The sequence below is a fragment of the Trachurus trachurus genome, assembly GCF_905171665.1.
Source record: "Trachurus trachurus genome assembly, chromosome: 8".
NCBI lineage: Eukaryota > Metazoa > Chordata > Actinopteri > Carangiformes > Carangidae > Trachurus > Trachurus trachurus.
The window spans coordinates 27171468-27191090 of NC_139905.1; the positions used below are offsets into that span (position 1 = coordinate 27171468).

At 42.5% G+C, this 19623-nt stretch overlaps 1 protein-coding gene across 1 annotated transcript in view; it reads left to right on the plus strand.

Moving 5' to 3' along the window:
• Positions 1-19623, plus strand: part of cpt1a2b (carnitine palmitoyltransferase 1A2b) — a 56103-nt gene that overhangs the window by 7368 nt on the left and 29112 nt on the right. The window contains exons 3-11 of the mRNA XM_083978050.1: positions 227-366; positions 3619-3796; positions 4077-4178; positions 4951-5088; positions 6028-6105; positions 7222-7329; positions 8392-8479; positions 10002-10197; positions 17584-17772. Of these exons, the coding sequence (XP_083834176.1) occupies positions 227-366; positions 3619-3796; positions 4077-4178; positions 4951-5088; positions 6028-6105; positions 7222-7329; positions 8392-8479; positions 10002-10197; positions 17584-17772 (1217 nt within the window). The remainder of the gene's footprint in view (positions 1-226; positions 367-3618; positions 3797-4076; positions 4179-4950; positions 5089-6027; positions 6106-7221; positions 7330-8391; positions 8480-10001; positions 10198-17583; positions 17773-19623) is intronic.

The window sequence follows — 19623 nt, forward strand, 5'->3', positions numbered from 1 at the left end:
AGTCAGGACCGCAAAGAAAAAGAAATACAGTCTGAGTGAAGCGCTGGGGCCGCGGACCGATTCCTGACCGTCACCGACAACTAAAGCCTCGACTGGTAGCAAGTACGGGGCCGTTGTCAAATGTTCAAATGTTCTCTATCGACAGAGAACTATTTAAATGAACCCTTGTTTTCTGCAGTTTTGACTCTAATCACAGTGCCTGTCCTCTCTTCTTCTGTGGTAACAGAACAGGGTGATAAAGGGAGTATACCCAGCCAGCCCGTCCTCCTGGCTCTTCGTTGTCATAGCAATCCTGGCCACCATGTACATGCGCTCAGATCCCAGCATGGGGCTCATCGCTAAGATACAGCAACATCTGCCGCTAAGGTACACACACACACACACACACACACACACACACACACACACACACACACACACACACACACACACACACACACACACACACACACACACTCACACACTTTTCCAGGGACCACACATATAGCCTAGTAAATTACCATGTATGTAATATATGTTTGTACGTCTGCCACATAGTACATTTCTGTATGAGATGTTTGTATAGAGTTGGTGATTGATTGTTCTAACTACTATTCACAACTGGCTGGATTCAAACAGTGTAATCCTGTATCTACAGCAGCATGGGTGAAGCCATGTAGTTCCATCTCAACTCCATATAAGCCCTGTTATATCAGCAATGATCTGTAGTTGTTTTGTTTGTATGACTTGAAGATGATAAACACACAATATAAACTCAGACATTAAAACCATGGCTGGTTTTCTAAAGTAACAATGCAAAATGGTTATCACTGAAACTCTATAATGACTGACTTCTACATAATACATCTAGTGCTCTATATACCACTCAGTATGTCTATGAATATTCTCATTCATCCAGGTCATCGTTCTTTCTCTCTCTCTCTCTCTCTCTCTCTCTCTCTCTCTCTCTCTCTCTCTCTCTCTCTCTCTCTCTCTCTCTCTCTCTCTCTCTCTCTCTCTCTCTCTCTCTCTCTCTCTCTCTCTCTCTCTCTCTCTCTCTCTCTCTCTCTCTCTCTCTCAAATTGAATCGTATGGGATACACCAGCATATCATCAACACAAAACATAATTACCTGTATATTTCCTATTATATTTGCAGCTGTAAGTCCCAGCTCCACTATTAGATTAAGTCTACAATAAGAACCAACAACAGTCAGGAGGGTTTGGAGCTTGATCCAACAAACAGATGTTTATAAATTAATCAGAGTCATTATGAGTGGTGTGGGTGTGGTACCTGCTCTTCACCTTTCCCCTACTTCTGTCCCATTCTATACACTAACTGTTGGTATTGATACTTTTAACATTGTTGAGTCACTGTCTTAACCTCAAACACACACACCTGCTACATTCCACCCAGATAACATGAGAAACTGAAACAAGAGGGGAGTGCATACCTCCACCAAGAACAAACAATTCTCAGTCACTGACCTCGACACGACAAACATATTTTACACCAAGAGCCAAACTTTATTTCCTTAGAAACTGTCAAAAATGTCCCATCTCATGGTTATTTGCTGATCAGTGGAATCGTGTCCTATCACGTTTGTGTCAAACAGCTGGAAACGTCAGCTCCATATGAGCAGCACTTAGACAGTAGAACCTCAACAATATCATCACTGCAGCACTTCTTGGTGATGTCAGTGGTGAGTTTCCCCAGGTCGTAAAATGCAGCACGGAACAATAGAAGTCAAAGCATAGAAATAAACATTTAAGAAAGTGAATGACGGACACATTACTGTTTCACAGGTTTTCCGTACTATCCCATTTAACCATTAATTGCTGTCAACAGCCTTAAGAGTCTGAATCAGACTATCAGTGATAATTCAAGGAACATGTATAGGAGTTTGGTTGATCGATCCGCTTGCACCCCCCCCCCCCCCCCCCCCCCCCCCCGCCGACAGGACAGACACCACCTTAACTAACACATTTTCTGGGGCAAATACTGCTTGGGGTGGCAAGATGGCGCTGTCCTGATTTCTTTAGCTTTCTGGACCACCTGTTTGTTCCAGAGGGAGAGAAAATATTAAATAAAAATAGGGTTGTTATTTCTGTGGCAACTCTGGGTTGTGATAAAACCAGCAGTGAAAGTGCACTCGTCGGAGAATTGTCCCGGGGCAGCACAAAGAGGCCGGCCCTGGTGGAACCAAAACCTGTGGTGCATTTGTGTTGGAAACTGAGCTTCTGTTGTGCTGTTTGCCCCAGAGCCGAGGGGCTGTTTAATAAGAGTGTAGTCAATCAGGCAAAAAGAAAGGTTTTCATCTTAAAGAGAAACTTTGGCTTTCCTCATTTAATGCACTTTAAATTTTATATTTAAAGCAGAAGTAAGCGATCCAGTCGTTTTGGCTAACTTCCTGTCAGCCGATGGAGTTAACAGCCCCCGCCCTCGTCATGGATCTATTGGTCCTCGTCCCTACGTCACCACATTCACGCGCATCCCTTGGCTGCACACACAGAGAGGACTGCCCCTTTATGCCGTTCTCTCTCCTCATTGGATAAAGGTTGTAGGATACAAGGAAAGTTTTCTCCTCGGCTTACAGCAGAGCAGAGTGACTGACAGACCCGTGTTTCAGACCAAACACTCTATGTACGTGATTGCTGTCGGAAGATAGAACTATTTAAGACTTATATTAACACAAGCATTCTGCTTACTTCTGCTTTAAAGTCTGTGAAAGTTGCCACTGAATTACCTTGTGTCTGGAAGGTGTTTTACAAAACTGTTGTTGGTGTTGTATAAACTTGCCTTTTCTTGGCTTGATGTGCATTTTCCATACCTGAATATATCAACATTCAGATACTGTAACTAACAATGTGGTGTCTGCCTATGAAAAGAAGAACTTCCTAGAACTTACACCTCACAGTGTATATGACAGCTCTTAAGGCAAGGCAAGGCATCTTTATTTATATAGCACATTTCATACCAAGGCAACTCAATGTGCTTTACATAAAGACAAAACTTTTGTTTAAAAAAAAGAAAAGAAAAAAGAACAGCATAAAACAGCATAAAAACAAAAAAACACAGATTGATGAGAAATCTTAAACCCTTTTCCACAGGATGCAGCTCGACTGTTCACTCATCACTCCTTTTTTTTTTTTTTTTAAGATTATTAACATCCTGTCTAACCTTTGTATGTTCATTGCACCACTGAATCCAGTGGGACTGTGAAGCTACAACTTCACATCAACCATACACCTCAGCCAGCTCGCCAATCAGAATCACATAGTAATTTCCTCACTGACCCAGCAGATGCTGCTGTTGCACTTTTTGTCGGGTTTACTTGCACGTCCTCACACTGAGATGTGACATGAAACATGTGGGATAGATCTAGAGACTGTGGGCGCTTTTTTCATTTTTTATTTTGCTAAAAGAAGAATCCATTATTCTCTGTGCTCAATGGGAATTTCCGATCATTATCAGATTATTCTCTGCATCTGGCTGCGGCCTCGGCCTCGTCAGTCCATATGGTGTACATTATCTGCACTCTGCTGGGTGTAATGCTTCATAAACTTAGTGCACTGATGCTCCAGTGAGTGAGACGACTGTAATCTGTCTAATGCTCCTTTCCTCCCTCCTTCTGTCCAGTCTCCATGTCTCCCTCAGTGCCCAGGGTCAGACCATGCTGTCGGCGCTGGTCTTCAGCACTCTGCTGTGGCTCTCCCTCATCCTGGCGCTCAGGTTCTGCCTCAAGCTGCTGCTGTCTTATCACAACTGGATGTTTGAACAGCACGGACGGATTTCCAACACCACTAAAGTCTGGGTGGTAAGACGGGCTTCTCTACCCGATCTCACGGCTCCCTCCAGAGGCCACTCTGGGGAGAGTTCACTCTAGGTCACAGACTCAAAAACACCATTGTTATAGCTGTTTATTTTCACTGGTAGTGACCTAAATTTGAACTACATGGTTTGGTGCACAGAAAGCTTCACAAACATCTTAGATGTTGTTTAACCAGAGTAAAGCAAAAACATACATCCACATGTGGTGTCTGCTATATTTTATTCAACGAAACATTCACGTGTCTGTGTCTCTTGGCTCCACACAGACTCTGTTGAGGTTGTTATCCAGCAGGAAGCCTCTGCTCTACAGCTACCAGACGTCTCTCCCTCACCTGCCTGTTCCCCCCATCAAAGACACACTGAGCAGGGTGAGTACTCACACGTGAACACACTTACAACCGCAGAAAAAATGAAGAGACCACAAATTATGAGTTTCTCTGCTTTTACTATTTATGGGTGTTAAATGAATAGTTTTGTTTTATTCTAAACTACTGAAAACATTTCTCACAAAATTGGAATAAAAGAAATAACAAGTAATTGCGTCAAAGTCTAGAAATAGCCTAGAAATAACGATCAATTTCATAGTAATGTCAAGAAATATTGGCAATAAATAACAGATTTGTTGGAGAAAAATTCTGGCCTTTCCCCAAAAATCTTTTGCCTTTATGAAAAACATGACATTACTATGAAACTGACCGTTATTTCTAGGCTATTTCTTGACATTACTACGCCATTAATAGTTATTTCTTGGCATTATCACATAACTAACGGCCTGTTAATTGAAGGGTTAATGAATATTTTAACTTGGGAAGAGTTTCTAAATCAAATTTAGTTAGGATAATGTCAATGTTTAATCCCAGCAGTGGTTTTTATAATCTTCCTATAAAATCAGATGCGGTTCAGGTGATGACCTCATCATTGTCTCATTAAGAACAATGTGTTTGTGTTGGTATTTAAAATAACAAACTTGAATGGACTGAGTGCCGTCATGTAGTGATGCTTTTTAAGAAACATTTGGTCTCTTAATTTTTTCCACGGCTGTATATGAATGAACACTCTATGTATGAATCGTCATCTAAATGAATGAAAAACGCTTTACGCTAAACCCACAAAGCTTACTGAAACTTGATCCTCTCTCAGTACCTGCAGTCAGTCCGCCCCTTGTTGACCGACCCCGGGTATAAACGGATGACGGAACTGGCCGGTCAGTTTGAGTCCAGCCTGGGAAACCGTCTCCAGCGCTACTTGAAACTCAAAGCTCTGTGGGCGACCAACTATGTAAGTGTACACAAATTTTTGTCTATCCACACGTTTTTTTGAACCGAACTCAAACCATTAATAACGTAGTTCAAAGTCAGCCGCCCAGACTATATGGTTGGAACACAAGCACTGAAAGTGGACTATAATGTGTTCACTGTCTGCGTGGAATGTTTAATTTTATAAACAGTCTTCCCCGAACCTGGATGTTAGAGGAGCAGAAAGAGGCATGGGAGAGGAGTTGTGAAACTTTTTGTTTATGTTCCATTGTCTTATGGATCAAGATGAAACAAGTTTATTTTATTTGTATAGCCTCTATATTACAGTTTTATCTCAAATGTCATTTCAACATCATCTACCCTTAGACCCTCACTTCAACTGAGGATGAGAAAGCATGAGTAAGGAAAAAAAGTAACTGACATGAACTCAGAGGAGCAATGCCTCACCCAGATGTCCCAGGCGGGGGCGGGGCCCCTACAGTATGCGGGGGCTGTGGGGGGGTATACTTAACGGCCCAGTGTCCACCACATAAACAGATAATTATTAACACAGAAACTACTGAATGAATGACTGAAAACAAACCTTGGTTCAGAGCACCGCCATGTTGGACTGCATGGAGCGCTCATAGAATTCTGATTGGAAGGACCAACAGCCACGCGCCAGGAAAACCACAAGACAACACAGACCACAGACAGATAGTTACTCCAGCCAAGATCCACACCAGCAACTCTGTTAACATTTCCCACAGGGGAAAAAACACTGTGGCCAAACCACAGCATACAGCACATAACACTTCAGATGAAACTACTCGAAAAGGATAAAATGCGCTGCCTCTATATACAAGACAGTTTATCTGATTTTGAACGTGCAGCATCTAGTACTGTAGCTGTTTGTGTGTTGTTTTGTCCTTTTTTAATGAATGAACAGAAAACCAGATTTCTTGTCCTGGTTTGATTCCAGGTGAGTGACTGGTGGGAGGAATACATCTACCTGAGAAGCCGAGGTCCCCTCATGGTCAACAGTAACTACTATGGCATGGTAACCAGCTGCTTCATCACTTTGAAACTTTTTCTATTCTTTTTTATTCATCAGCTCTTTTCTTGTGCAACAGTTCCTTGGTTTCATTAGATTAATCTATGATCATTTTGTTTTCTGTTTTTACACCAGTTTTCATTAGATAATAATTATGTCCACATCGTCTTTTTGTGACGGCCCTGAGCCAGGTTGTGCAAAAACGATGAGGAGGACACTGATTTAATGCAATAACAACATCAGAGAGAGCGAGAGAGAGATGTGGAGGCTGGGCATATTTGAGGTCACACAGGAAACCAAGGAACTGTCCCACTTGCTTGTGTGACATCACTCATTCGTATTCATGTCTTCTTTAAGATTTAAGATTAAGATTCCTTTATTTGTACCACGGTGGGGAAATTTACATTTGTGCAGCAGCAAATAGCAACAGTATAAAAAGAGACACTCAAAGAAGCTCCTACATTTTGTTGAACTTCCTTAGGAATATTATTGTAAATAAGTCTCCAAATGTTTTGTATTGTTTGTTTTTCACATCAGTGGAGTCAACATAATTACCCGACAAGACATGCTGCTGAAGGGAGGTTTACTTTGCCTAAAGCGAACACTAATGTGATGAAGAAATCTGTTTTGTTCAGAGCCATCCTAGAGTGGAATTCGTTGCCACTTTATATTGTGTTAACAGATTCTAAAGAGAGGTATAAATTCTTGCTCAAACAGTTTCTTCTGCAGTAGTTGGTATATGCTATATGATGAGGTGCCTCAGTTCTCTTCCCTGCCCTATGAGATTACTATTTTGGTTTTTGTATGTTTTGCTGTGTTGCCTCCCCCTTGTATGTGTATATTTATTGATTTTTTGTATTGTACAGGTGGTGTATCGTGTCTTGTGTTAAACGTATGTCTGCGTGTCTGTGTGATTGTATCCGTGTGTTGTGATTGTGTTAGTAGTTTTGTTCTACTTTATCCTTGATGTACCTGGAGGAATAGTGGTCAACTTTGACTGAATGTTTGGACTCCAGGAAGAATAGCCATTCTAATGTGCTGGTGCTAATGGAGATCCAATAAAGAAATAAGAAATAACATAATAATTTATCCTGAGATTACATTTTTGAATTGCCTGTGCAGGACTTTCTGTACGTGACCCCAACCCCTGTGCAGGCTGCCAGAGCAGGCAACACTATCACCGCCCTGATGCTCTACCGCCGCAAGGTTAACCGGGAGGAGCTCAAGCCGGTGAGACTGCAAACATTTCTTCACTGCCAATAGATCCATGTGTCAAACTGTGTGTGTGGTGGTTGAGTATCAGATAAACTGAAGTTGATGTAAGGGGAAAATTGTAGTGATAAACAAGTGAAGTGCCCAGATGGGATTTTTTTTCCGGAATTTCCCCTCCCTTACACATGTGTAAGGTGTTTCCAGTTTAAATTTGGAAATGATATGATCTCGACATTAGGAATGATGTCAAAGGATTGGAAGAGGGAGAACTCCCTGCATCACATTGTTAGGAATTCTTCTTCTTCTTCTTCTTTCCTTTTCATACTTCCCATGGCTGAAAAATCACCAAACTTTGCACAAAGGTCCAGTCCCATGCCAGATTCACTCAATTTCAAGGACATTGCCCCCCCCCCCCCCCCCCCCCCCCCCCCCACAATAAACGTTTAAATCTAAAAACTTTAGAAACTCCTACCAAACCAACTTTTGTTCATTTAGACTCATTACAAATTATGAAGTCCATCACTCTGTTTTTTTCAATAACTGTAAAACTTTTAAAATGTATCTCCTCCTACAATTTTGGCACACATCCTCAACTGGTGCAAATTGAACATATATGGTCAACTGTCCTGTCTTCCCACATTTGTGTTGATGAAGTTTTGGCTTTTTACTTTTTACTTAAAGGTTCAACAGTTCAAGGTCCCCTCCCAAAAAGAAACGAACCTGATTAAAACACAGTGATGCAGATGTACTCTGTGTAAAAATCAGTCCTGCCTGGGGGGGAAGAAAAAAAGAAAAAAAACACAGAATACAAACAAAACAGGAGAAAATAAAAAGTCAATGAAAATAAATAAAAATAGGGTTTCTGTAGCACATTTTAGTGTTTAGATTGCACAAAGGAGGATGTGTAGAATTGTAGAAACTGCAAATGTTATGAAAGAAGGTTATTCTTTCTGTGTTCATTCTGTATGGATGTGTATAACTGTCTCCCGTCCTAATCTAGAAAACATACAGCACAAAGTGAGACTTGTGTTATAATTTGTGTAATATTAAACGGTGAATGTGTGTGTCTCTGTGTGTCAGAGCCGTGTGCCAGGTACGGTCATCCCTCTTTGTGCTGCGCAGTGTGAAAGGATGTTCAACACAACACGCACCCCGGGAGCTGAGACTGGTAATTCACTCACACACACACATACACACACACACACTGCAGGTGTCTGCCATGTGAAGTTTATGACTCATGGATTAGACAGACAGCTGTACTCACACTGGTTCTTGTCAGCCAGCCCAGATGTTAGTTACTGTCTCCCTTGACAAGGAGTCACAGGATTCATGCAGCATCCAGCGTGGTTGAGCCAAAATAAGCAGAGAAAAACACATTTTACAAGAATGAACTCGAAAACACTACTGTGTATATACGATATTAAAGGAATTGTTGGAAAGGCAGGATGTTTAAAAAAAGAAGAAGAGAAAAAAAACGCCATTCATTTGTCATAGAGGCCTATGTCGGACTGGTGGGATGTCAGAATGGCGGCTCACGTAATGCTTTTGGCAGGTAAACAAGATCAATGACATTAGGGCCAATTTTCCTCTAACTGTTCCAAACCCTTGCACTATTCAGCCTCCCCGCTGCAACTGGTCCTTGTTTTCTTTGGTCACACTGTCAGACATCAGTGCGATCCTTGCCACCATGACTCCGTCCTCTATCCCTCTGGACATACTCCCGACATCACTGTTCCTTAAAACTTTTGGCTCTACTGGTCCCTGCATTGTAGAGATTATAAATCAATCTCTCCAAACTGGTGTTGTCCCAGTTTTCTTTAAACAAGCAGCTATCTATCTTTGACAACTTCCAATCAGGTTTCAGGAAAAAAAAACACTCCACTGAGTAGAGTTCTCAACGGGCCTGAAAATTACAACCCGAACCGACCCGACCCGAGGGTTATTAAGCCCGGACCCGACGGAGCCCGACAGACCAGCATTAATTATCTACCTGAACACGGCCCGGCCCGAAAAAAAAGAAAGAAAAAAAAGTGGCATGCTTGAGCGTTTTTGTAGAATGTGTCACACCCCTCTACAAGTGAACTGTATCTTGCTTAAACAGATTACAATGTACCAAGGTCAGCAACAGACGTCAAAAACAGGAATCAGGCGATGTTACCTGAGAACATGCACAAGATGTATCTCTCTCTATTGTATCAGACAGAGAACACAAAACAGTAGAAATAAATAAACAAGTATCCATTACAGCTCTACTTCTTTTTCAAGCAGACCGAGCTACAGAAATTAGACAACTAAACTGCCTGGTTGACTACCATCAAAAAATGGCTTCAACTGAACTCTGCCAAAACTGAAACGAAATTAACTTTGTACAAGCCAAGTTGTGGCGCCCCCCATTTTTGCCTGAGCGCCCCCCTCTCAGCCTTCACGCTCCCAGCGTCCCCCACAAAGTTTAGAACGCCCACTGGGGGGCGGTACCACCCCCGTTGAGAAACCATAATCTAACCAAATCCCGAAAACATGCAAACTACATGCAACAAATTTTCAGGTTTTAGGACTCGTTCCTTTTTTCTCTGTGTATAAAAACATGTAGGCTAACTATCAAGTAGCACATTGGTAGGCTGCTCTGTAATTGACAAGCATGAAAAACATATTGAAGTGATCCAGTGGAATAATCTTCCTTTCCTCCACAGATGTGCTGCAGCACTGGCAGGACAGTGAGTTTGTGGCCGTGTACCACAAGGGGCGTTTTTTCCGCCTGTGGGTGTACCGCGCTGGCCGGCTGCTGTGTCCCAGGGAGATCGAGTACCAGGTGCAGAGGATTTTGGATGACTCCTCCCCCCCTCAGCCTGGAGAGGAGAAACTGGGGGCTCTCACTGCTGGAGACAGGTAGGAGCAGCGGGGAGGACATGTGCTCCAGTGTGGTATACATTATTTGCTAATGGCGAAGCATGGTCTCTCATTGTGTTGAATTTTTTTATTCAGTTGTTATTGGCTAAAAGTGAGGGAATCATCCCACCACTAGACATACAAGATGTCAAGCCAGATGTCAAGGATTCGATCATGTCCAAGTAAAAACAGGAAACTATCATTTAGCCACCTCTTCAAACACATGACGTAATCTCATAACACCCCCGTAAACAGTAAAGCCCCCAAATCTTATCGGACTATCATCAGGGCACCAGGCTTTCAGAACAACAGAGAACAGGAAGGAAACGGTATGAATCACTTTGTTTTCAAATATTTAAATATCCCTTTGATGTCCCACAGTCCACTGAGAAATGCACACAGTCTGTTTTTAGATTCTTAAAATGAGTCATCAGGACGACTGGAGCTTTGTGATGTCACAGCAAAGCCCTCACTATTAGAGGGTATGCGTTTATGTCACATTGCCCTCGGCAACGCCCCTTCCGTTCGGACTGAGTGGCAAAACAAACCTCCCGACAACATGCTGGCGGATAGGTGGACTCATAAACTGGATATAATATGATCAAAACAAATTGATGTCAAAAGGAATTGACAACCAGCTCCACAAAACCGTCTGCTCCACGGACACTTCCTGTAACACACAGAGTGACCGCGGTACCTGCAGAGTGACTGACAGGCTCAGTGTTACTGTGAAGAGGGACGAGATCACAGCTGTTACTGTCGTCCTGACAGTGACTCCCGACACTTAAACACGAGCTGCTTTTATTCTGAAAAACTCTGACCAGTCAAACTGTAGGATGTGTTAGAGGACTAATTTATCTGTCTAAACATCATAACTATGACACCTGAAACTGTAAACACAGCTGATCGATCGAAAAATACCGCTCCAGTGAATTTACTTTCCGTCATTGAGAACAGGTTCTTGAATGTAACTCGGTCAAAGTGAGACGTATCCTCAAGATTAGCAGCTCTGTTAGGTCATGCATGCTTTATGTCAGACTTGTATTGGCTTGGAGAAAATCGCTTCGTTACTTGATCGTTTTTGAACTTTGGCGGCTCTGCCACTCGTCTTTTTGCCACTCAGTGGACGTTCCACAGCAGTCCGGCATGCCGCCTGCCGTTTACCGGACTCCATGAATGCAGCATTAGACTTGGCCAAGCCCAGGGTTTGGGTTTATGGGCATATGTTTATTTTTTTTTTAAAGATCACTCGGAGGCCAAAAGCTCAGCCAATCGGCTGTAAAACTAGACTATAAAGTTTTTGGCTCTTAAAACCACAAATACATGGAAAGAGAGAGAGAGCGAGAGAGACTGTCCTCCATCATGACAATGTACAATCAGGAGGTTGTGCAAGGGACGTAAACACACAGTGAGAAATGCATACATTACCTCAATTGTGTACAGGATAGTTGAGAGAGAGAGAGGAACTGGGGAGGCAGAGAGGGGTAAAGGGCTGCCCGATGCAGGATTCAAACTGGGGCCGACTGCAGTGAAGACTGTAGCCTCGCCTCCCACCCGCCACCTGCCGATTATTTCTACCCAGTGATCCAATCCAATGATTGTGGGACACGCGTGCTTTTGTTTACAAAGTTGGTCCGATTGTAAAACAAATGCAGTGTGAAAAGGAACTGCACCAACTGGGGGAAAAAAACTGGTCAGCACCAAAGCAAGTGAACTATCAGACTTTCCTGGTGTGAATACGCCCCAAGTGTAATGATTAAGAGACCTACTGTTCAGCAAATCAGCTAAATTTAAAAACTACCTTTTAATCAATTAATTTGATGTACGTTGCCAAGGGACACGTGACCTAGGCTTCTAATCTGGACTATGACAGTAACAAATAATCGATCTTATCACTCACATCATGAAAGGACAGTCTGTAAAAAAGCAATACTTTCAGGCACAGGAAATGTTGCATGTGGTGAAGGATACATAAAATAGTGTAATAAATATGATGTGTAGAGTAATATACTGTTCAGGAGCTCTAGCACTGATGCTGAAGTATGTACGGTAGCTGTCTGATCTTTGGGCGGCGCCAGAGCACAGGGACAATGGCATAAACAAACACAAAAACTAGGTCAGTAACAATTCATGTAGTTCAGTGTGTGTTGGCGGCGTGCCGATAATCATAGGAAGGGCTTCAGAAACGCTTTTGTGTCTTGTAAAACTGCTTGAGGCAGAACTCTAGAAGCTAGACAGGATCCAGTTTGCCATGGATCTTTGGTGTTTGGGCTTATTAGTTTGTGCGGGAAGCTTTAAACACCTCAAGAAACCATTAGGCCCAGCTGACCACCACCAGTGTAGATAAGATCACATCATTACTCACTTACAGTAAGGGCATTATACTAATGGAGCCTTATCGTATCGGTTACACTGCGAATGCAAGTCTCAGTTTTTTGTGGAGTAACACTTTGTGTTGGTACTGACAGGGCTGACTGAAAACCCCTCTTTTGACTGTTGTTTCGCAGAACTCCTAATGGATGTTCTCTCTCCTCATTGGATAAAGGTTGTAGGATACAAGGAAAGTTTTCTCCTCGGCTTACAGCAGAGCAGAGTGACTGACAGACCCATGTTTCAGACCAAACACTCTATATTAGGGCTGTCAATCTTCCCCCGAAATCAGGTTCGAATTTCTAACCCATCTTATGTTAAATATTCGACTAATATTCGAATTGTTTATGTTTTTTTTTTTATCTCATTATTGGGGGGGGGGGGGGGGGGGGGGTGACGGTGGCGACAACGACACAGCAGAACGAACCTGCATAGGAGCTGTCCATGGTTACTTAACCAAAAGTCTCTAAGTGTTAAACAAAGAAAACTATGGAAAAATACATAACTTATCTTGACGTGAACCATATGTTGCGGTAAAAAAAAAGAAAAAAGAAGGATCGTTGATTCGGTGGAAACCCGGCTTCACAGGCGGGGGCGGCGCCCTCCCGCCTCGCGGGGGCTGCGGGGTTAGGGCACAGAGTAACTTGTGGGGAAACAGATCACAGCTGATCCGTGATCAGCACACAAGTGGTCCGCGGATCGATCAATTAAAAAAAAAAAAAAAAAGGTGTGTGTGTAGAGTGGGGACGCATACGCGCACCGTGGCAGCCGAATGAACGGGCAATTTAAAAAAACTCTGCTTGTATATTTGAAGCTGCAGCTTTACTTTGTGCACAACAATAACTGCATGTTGTTTTATCAACATGTGTACTACTCTGAACGTCGCAACGCACCACGTTAATTTGCCTCATTAAAAACATTCGAACGTCAGTTTCCACCATCGAATGTTCTCATTTTGACTAACATTCGAATTGTATTCGAATAGCGAAGTTCGTTCTGACAGCCCTACTCTATATAAGTGATTGCTGTCGGAAGATATAACTATTTAAGACTTATATTAACACAAACATTCCGCTTACTTCTGCTTTAAATCAGATAACTTATATTTTTTGATGTGATGTGAAAAAAGTGAGAAAGAGGTCACTTATACCGATCAGCAGAGGGACAAATGTTGACTAATAATCCCCCAGACACATTGAAACGCAGTTTGAAGTGAACGACTGTGATAGGTGAATAGATGTGACAATAACTTATTCATGCTGCAAATCTAAAATATTGGGTAAGGCTGAGATGGAAATACAAGACAGGGTTTCCGCTACATGTAACTGATCGTGGCGCACCACCACGGCAAAATAAAAGCCGCTACATCTTCAGAATGATGATTTGTTTAATTTTTTTTTTATGTTAAAACAATGTAAAGCAGGGTTTCCACTACCAGTTACCATTACATTGCACCCCTTTCCACTACACAGTTACAACTCTACTCAACTCAGTTTAGGTGCTTTTCAATCACGGCTGAGTTCTTCATAGTTCCTCCTCAGCGGGGACGGGGTAGTCATATCATGGACGGCTACGGCCGCGTCGTCTCACTCTCTTTTTTCCAAACTCACTCGTCTGCACCTCGTTAACGGGCCACAGTGTGGTTTTCCACATAGCAGTGAACTCAGGTGAAAGAACAACAGTCTCAGTACAGATTCTTTTTCCTTTGATTCTCACGTTGGATGTTGCGCTCGAGTGCTAGTGAAAAAGAGCCATAATTAATAACCCCCTAAAGTGTCTTGATCCGCTGAGCTTATCAATAAACAACGTTGACAAGGGGGTCAACGCCACTACTTAAAAATCTTTTAGAGGAAACACTGCAAGAATGTTTATTGATAGATGTACTGCAGAGTTGTGTCTTTGGCAGGAAGAATCCTGTCGGATGAACTGGAATTGTTTGGATAACAAATTATCTTAATTCAACATCCCTCTTCCGGATTTTACTTTTCCAAATCCAAAGCATCCTGGTTTGGATGTTAAGTTTAAAGTCTTTGAAAAAATGTGGTGCACTGACAACAAGATGAGTCCCTCTCTCCTCATAAGCAGCAATTGAAAAGGATACTGGCGCTCAGTAAAAAAAAAACAGTGTTTAGACTAGAAATGTTTGTTTTGTTTTTGAGGTTGGAATTGTGTGTGAATGTGTGATTTATTTGGACTGTGAATGTTGCCTCTGAATGAATCAGAAAGGATTCTTGCCTTGTCCAATCTTTAAACAGTCAAAGTCACCCAGCCACTGCTGCTATCTGTCTCTCTGTATCACTCTCCAAACAAACCTCTGACAAACCTCGCAAACTTTCACTTGAATGTAACATCCAGTTACTGGCACAGTGACAAGTCTGAGCAATTAAGAAAATACAAAACTTAGCTCCACAAAACCGTTGGTGTAGTCTCCAGAACCAGACTTTCAGGTTTCACAGTTTCTCAGTGGGGCAAGAGTCATCCGCTGGTCACAGTAGTCAGAAGTAGTCAGTACCAAAGATGTTATCATATTTAACTTAGGCTTTAAATTATTAAGCATTTAGCATCAACATTAATCCTTGTGTTGCTTAAAGGGGAATTGCCGTTTTTTACAATCTGGACCTTATTTATAGCATAAAATATGATCATCACTCACCCAGATAACTTTGGTGTCATTACAAGTTGTTCCGATGAAATTAGCTCCAGCCGAGAGCCGCGTATATCCATATAATGTGAGTCTACAGGGCAGCAGAATGCAGCCTCTAAATGACACATTATCTGCAGAGAAACTCGTTCATTTCACCAATCTTTTGTTCTGATACACTAGTGCTATTCCCCTCTGAGTTCGGGGTTAGCTGTTATCAACATCCGGGGTCTGTGGGTTGACCTACTAACCTCTGACCTGGATGATGTCATCTCTGAGCGCTGCGCGGCTTATTCTGATAATAATGATTCTGCTTTGGCATTCAGGTCCATTTTTATCTAGCCAGAGCTTTAGTGAGTCCAGGTTGTGGAGAGGAAGCCTGTGGAAGCTGAACTTCGTCCAGCTGCTCATTTTGTCCTGACAAGTCGGAAACACGCGGAAACGAACCATAGTATTAGCGAAATTAACTCAGAGATGACATCATCCAGGTCAGAGGTTAGTAGGTCAACCTACAGACCCCGGATGTTGATAACAGCTAACCCCGGACTCAGAGGGGAATAGCACTAGCGTATCAGAACAATATATTGGTGAAATGAACGAGTTTGTGCAGATAATGTGTTATTTAGAGGCTGCATTCCGCTGCCCTGTAGACTCACATTATATGGATATACGCAGCTCTCGACTGGATCTAATTTCGTCGGAACGACTTGTAATGACACCAAAGTTATCTGGGTGAGTAAAATTATCACATTTTATACTAGACATAAGGTCCAGATTGTAAAAAACGGCAATTCCCCTTTAATTACGAATAAAACTTCAGGAGCCTGTGACCGGATGACAGCTTTTGTTTTTAAGAGCACAGCTCTTGACATCTCTTTAAAACGGTGTGTGTGTAGAGTGGGGACGAGTGGGGACGTCTGGTGGACACAGCCCCTTAAAAAGGAGGAAACTTTAGCTTTATCATCCACTGAGTGATGAATTATCTGTGTGCAAGTTGGGAGTTACCCTATCATGTTGATTACACTGTGGAATAACACTGAGAAGAACCCGTGCGAGGCAAAGCAGGCCTCACAAGAGAGACACTGATGAGGAAGGGGAGTGTGCTGAGTGAACCATGAAGTCTCCGAGGAGTGAGACGTTTTGGCAGCGAGCTGTTGAAACCTCACAGGGAGATCAGTGACCAAGAGAAGGTTTATGTGCATGTTACACGCATTGTTTGTGTAACTGGAGCTGTTAGAGTATGTTTGTGACTATAGACAGAGGAAATAGGGTGACTGATTTAAATTTGCTTATTAACCAAATAGTCATGTGGCCAGGTGCAATATCAAAAGTCACATAATTACTATATTTATGTAAATGTAAAAATAACCATTTCCATTAAAGTCGTGGCTCGTATGATTCACTCATTTTCTCTCATGCTCTACCAAATTCAACACTGAGCAAGTTTATCATATGTCTCTTCAGCTCATCTACAGTATAGATATTTGTTTTGCACCTGTAGCAACAATACTCTAAAGCCATACAAGCAGGTATAACATTTTCAATTTGTAAAAAAAGCATCTGACAAATCATAAATTTGTATCTATAACAATGGAAGATGAGAAGTTAAATGATTGCTGGAGATTTTAACAAGGTTGTGTGGAGCAGTTTCACAGCAGTTCAATCAATCGTTGTAGACATGTTGTGGTTTTTAGAGACATGTTTTGACATGTAAGTGATAAATGTCAAACTTTGTATCAAAGTGAAATTATGAAACTTTCAAGACAACCCTCCAAGCAGTTGTTTATTTGAATTATTTATTAATGCAATATAATTTGAAAACCTTGATGAGTGAACATCAATTTTCCATTAGGAGTCAAAATGAGAAGTGGCTATAATCACACTGTTAATGACTTTCTCATTATGAGCACTGAAGCTACTCTGTTTCCCTGATGATTGGAAAAATTAATTTAAGAATATAATTCATGTTCATGTTGAAAATTTAGCCAAAGTGGAGGAAAGATATCTTACGAAAATATGACGGAGAGAGAATAACTCATGCAAAGTAAATCTGATGTTCTTAAAATGACATGAATGTGTCATTTTAATGGACGTTAGTTGGACTCAGCTTTTTCCTCCCTCATGAACTCTATGTTCTTGGCACCCTTCAAGCCCTTTTGTACGGAAGAGGGTTATGGGGTTAATCTGTGTTTCAGGCAGAAAGACAGAATTCCGAGTTTAAAGTCAGAATTCTGAGAAAAAAGTCAGAACTTACTCTTTTTTTCCCCACAAATCTGCAATTGTGTATCTTGGTAATTTATATGGATGAGTGACTATATGGATGACGGACGGCCATGAGTCTGAAGTATCTCACCATGTTTCACTCCTGTTCCTAGGATTCCTTGGTCTCAAATGAGGAAGCAGTACTTCAGCTCTGGCGTCAACAAGCGATCTCTGGATGCCATCGAGAGGGCCGCCTTCTTTGTCACGTTGGATGATGAAGAGCAAGGCATGAGGGGAGACGACCCAGCAGGAAACCTGGACCGCTACGCCAAGTCCCTGCTCCATGGAAAATGTTATGACAGGTCAGGAAAGAAGTAGCCTACATGGCCACTGAGAAAACACCACACCTACATTATTGTGACGGGTTGTTTATGGCTTCTTGTGATTTCTTAAATATAAAACAATGAGAGGGAATACAGAAGGGGGGGGGGGCTCTCTTTTAACAGCAAGAAACATCCAGCAGCACTGAACTCAGGGTGGGTGGGCTCAACTGCCTCAGCATTTTTTTTTGACACCGGCCGGTGCGGACAAGCCATGTTGCTACGTTACATCTGCTTTCACCCGTGGGGTTTTTGCCGCTTGGAGCCGGTCAGGAAGGGATCGGTCGGTCGGTCAGTCGGCCGTCCTGTCTCGAGAAACACCGTGTCGTGCCACAGCCGTCCGCGGCGGAGTGTGATGGCCCGTCGGCCGACGCAGACAGGGCATGTCGGTCTCACCTGTGCCGCATCAGGACCACGGAGAGCACCGAGACGAGATGCCAGTCTGCCTTGGCGTCTTATAACGGACCTCCGCTGTGGAGAAGCCCCACTTTGTAGCGACAGGCGGCTGTGGCTTGACACCGTATTTCTCGAGACATTAGACCGTGGCAGACTGGGCCAGTCTGTCGGTCCCGTCCTCATCGGCTCCAAGCTGCAAAAACCCCCGGGGATGAAGCAGAGCGGCTACAGAGTGTCAGCTCGGCTCACTCCGCCATCCTGTTTTAAATGACATTACTCCTTTTAAAAGTGGACGGGTTAACAGTGCAAATAGGCTATAAAATAGCCTATAAAAAATAGGCTATAAAAATAAAAAAATATGTTTTATTTCAGGGACAACAGAGACAACGTGGGCCCTGATTCAGACGTATCTGCATTTAAGGGGTGTCCCATTTCTAAGTCACAAAATAGCCCTTAACACGGTTTTGAGGGCTACTAAAATTAAGGGTTGAGCTTGACGGTTAAGATTCAGGGTTAAGATGAGAATTGGAATTGGCTGGACTTGTTTTTCAGCTTCCTGAAAAAGTACACACAAAATTTCTGAATGTTCCCTATGAAATAGAGTGACTCACTCTCACACCTCCAGTGGCAGGATTCCTCCTGTCTGCGGGATTCATTTAATTTCATACTTTCACTGGAACCAGTCTGTGTCTGTGTGTGTGTGTGTGTGTGTGTGTCATGGTCATGTGTCTCTCTGACTCTCATCCTGATGCAATCATAGCTGCTCTATTTGAGCAAAATCGGCGAGACGATCTGGCTCTGCACAGACATGGCAAAAGCTGCCTCCGCACATGTGTAATAGCTCACAAATGAATGTGTTTGGTCTGAATTGTTTGACCCACACTCAGGTGCTGGAAGGCAGATACTGTGACTATTAGTCTGTCTTTACACTGCATGGTTCAAGTGGCCCAATTCTGATTCTTTTCCTCTCAAGTGGCACAGATCGGATCTGTAACATGAACGTGTAAACGGGACAAATACGCATGGAATCGAATATTGTCCGATCAGATTCAGGCCCCCGTTATATGTGGAAATAAATCAGACAGAAAAAAGAAACAGCCCGCACAACCTCGTTATGCTCCAAATATTTTTTACTGAAAAATAAAATATAAAAGTAAAAATAAAGTAAAAATATTTGGAGCATAACAAGGTTGTGCGGGCTGTTTCTTTTTTATTTTGAAGCTTCCCCCCTTAGCCCAGCACACCAAGCAAGGGATGTGCGTATACTCTTACAATCGTTTAAATAAATCAGATACAAATTGGATATCTGCTAATACGTCTGCAGTCTAAACAGACAGATCGGATCCTTCCTGGCAATGTGTGTCAGTAACTGACAGTATCAATAACTCACAGGAATTATTACAGTGTTTCATTTTCGTGGTGTCTGCACGTCTGTTT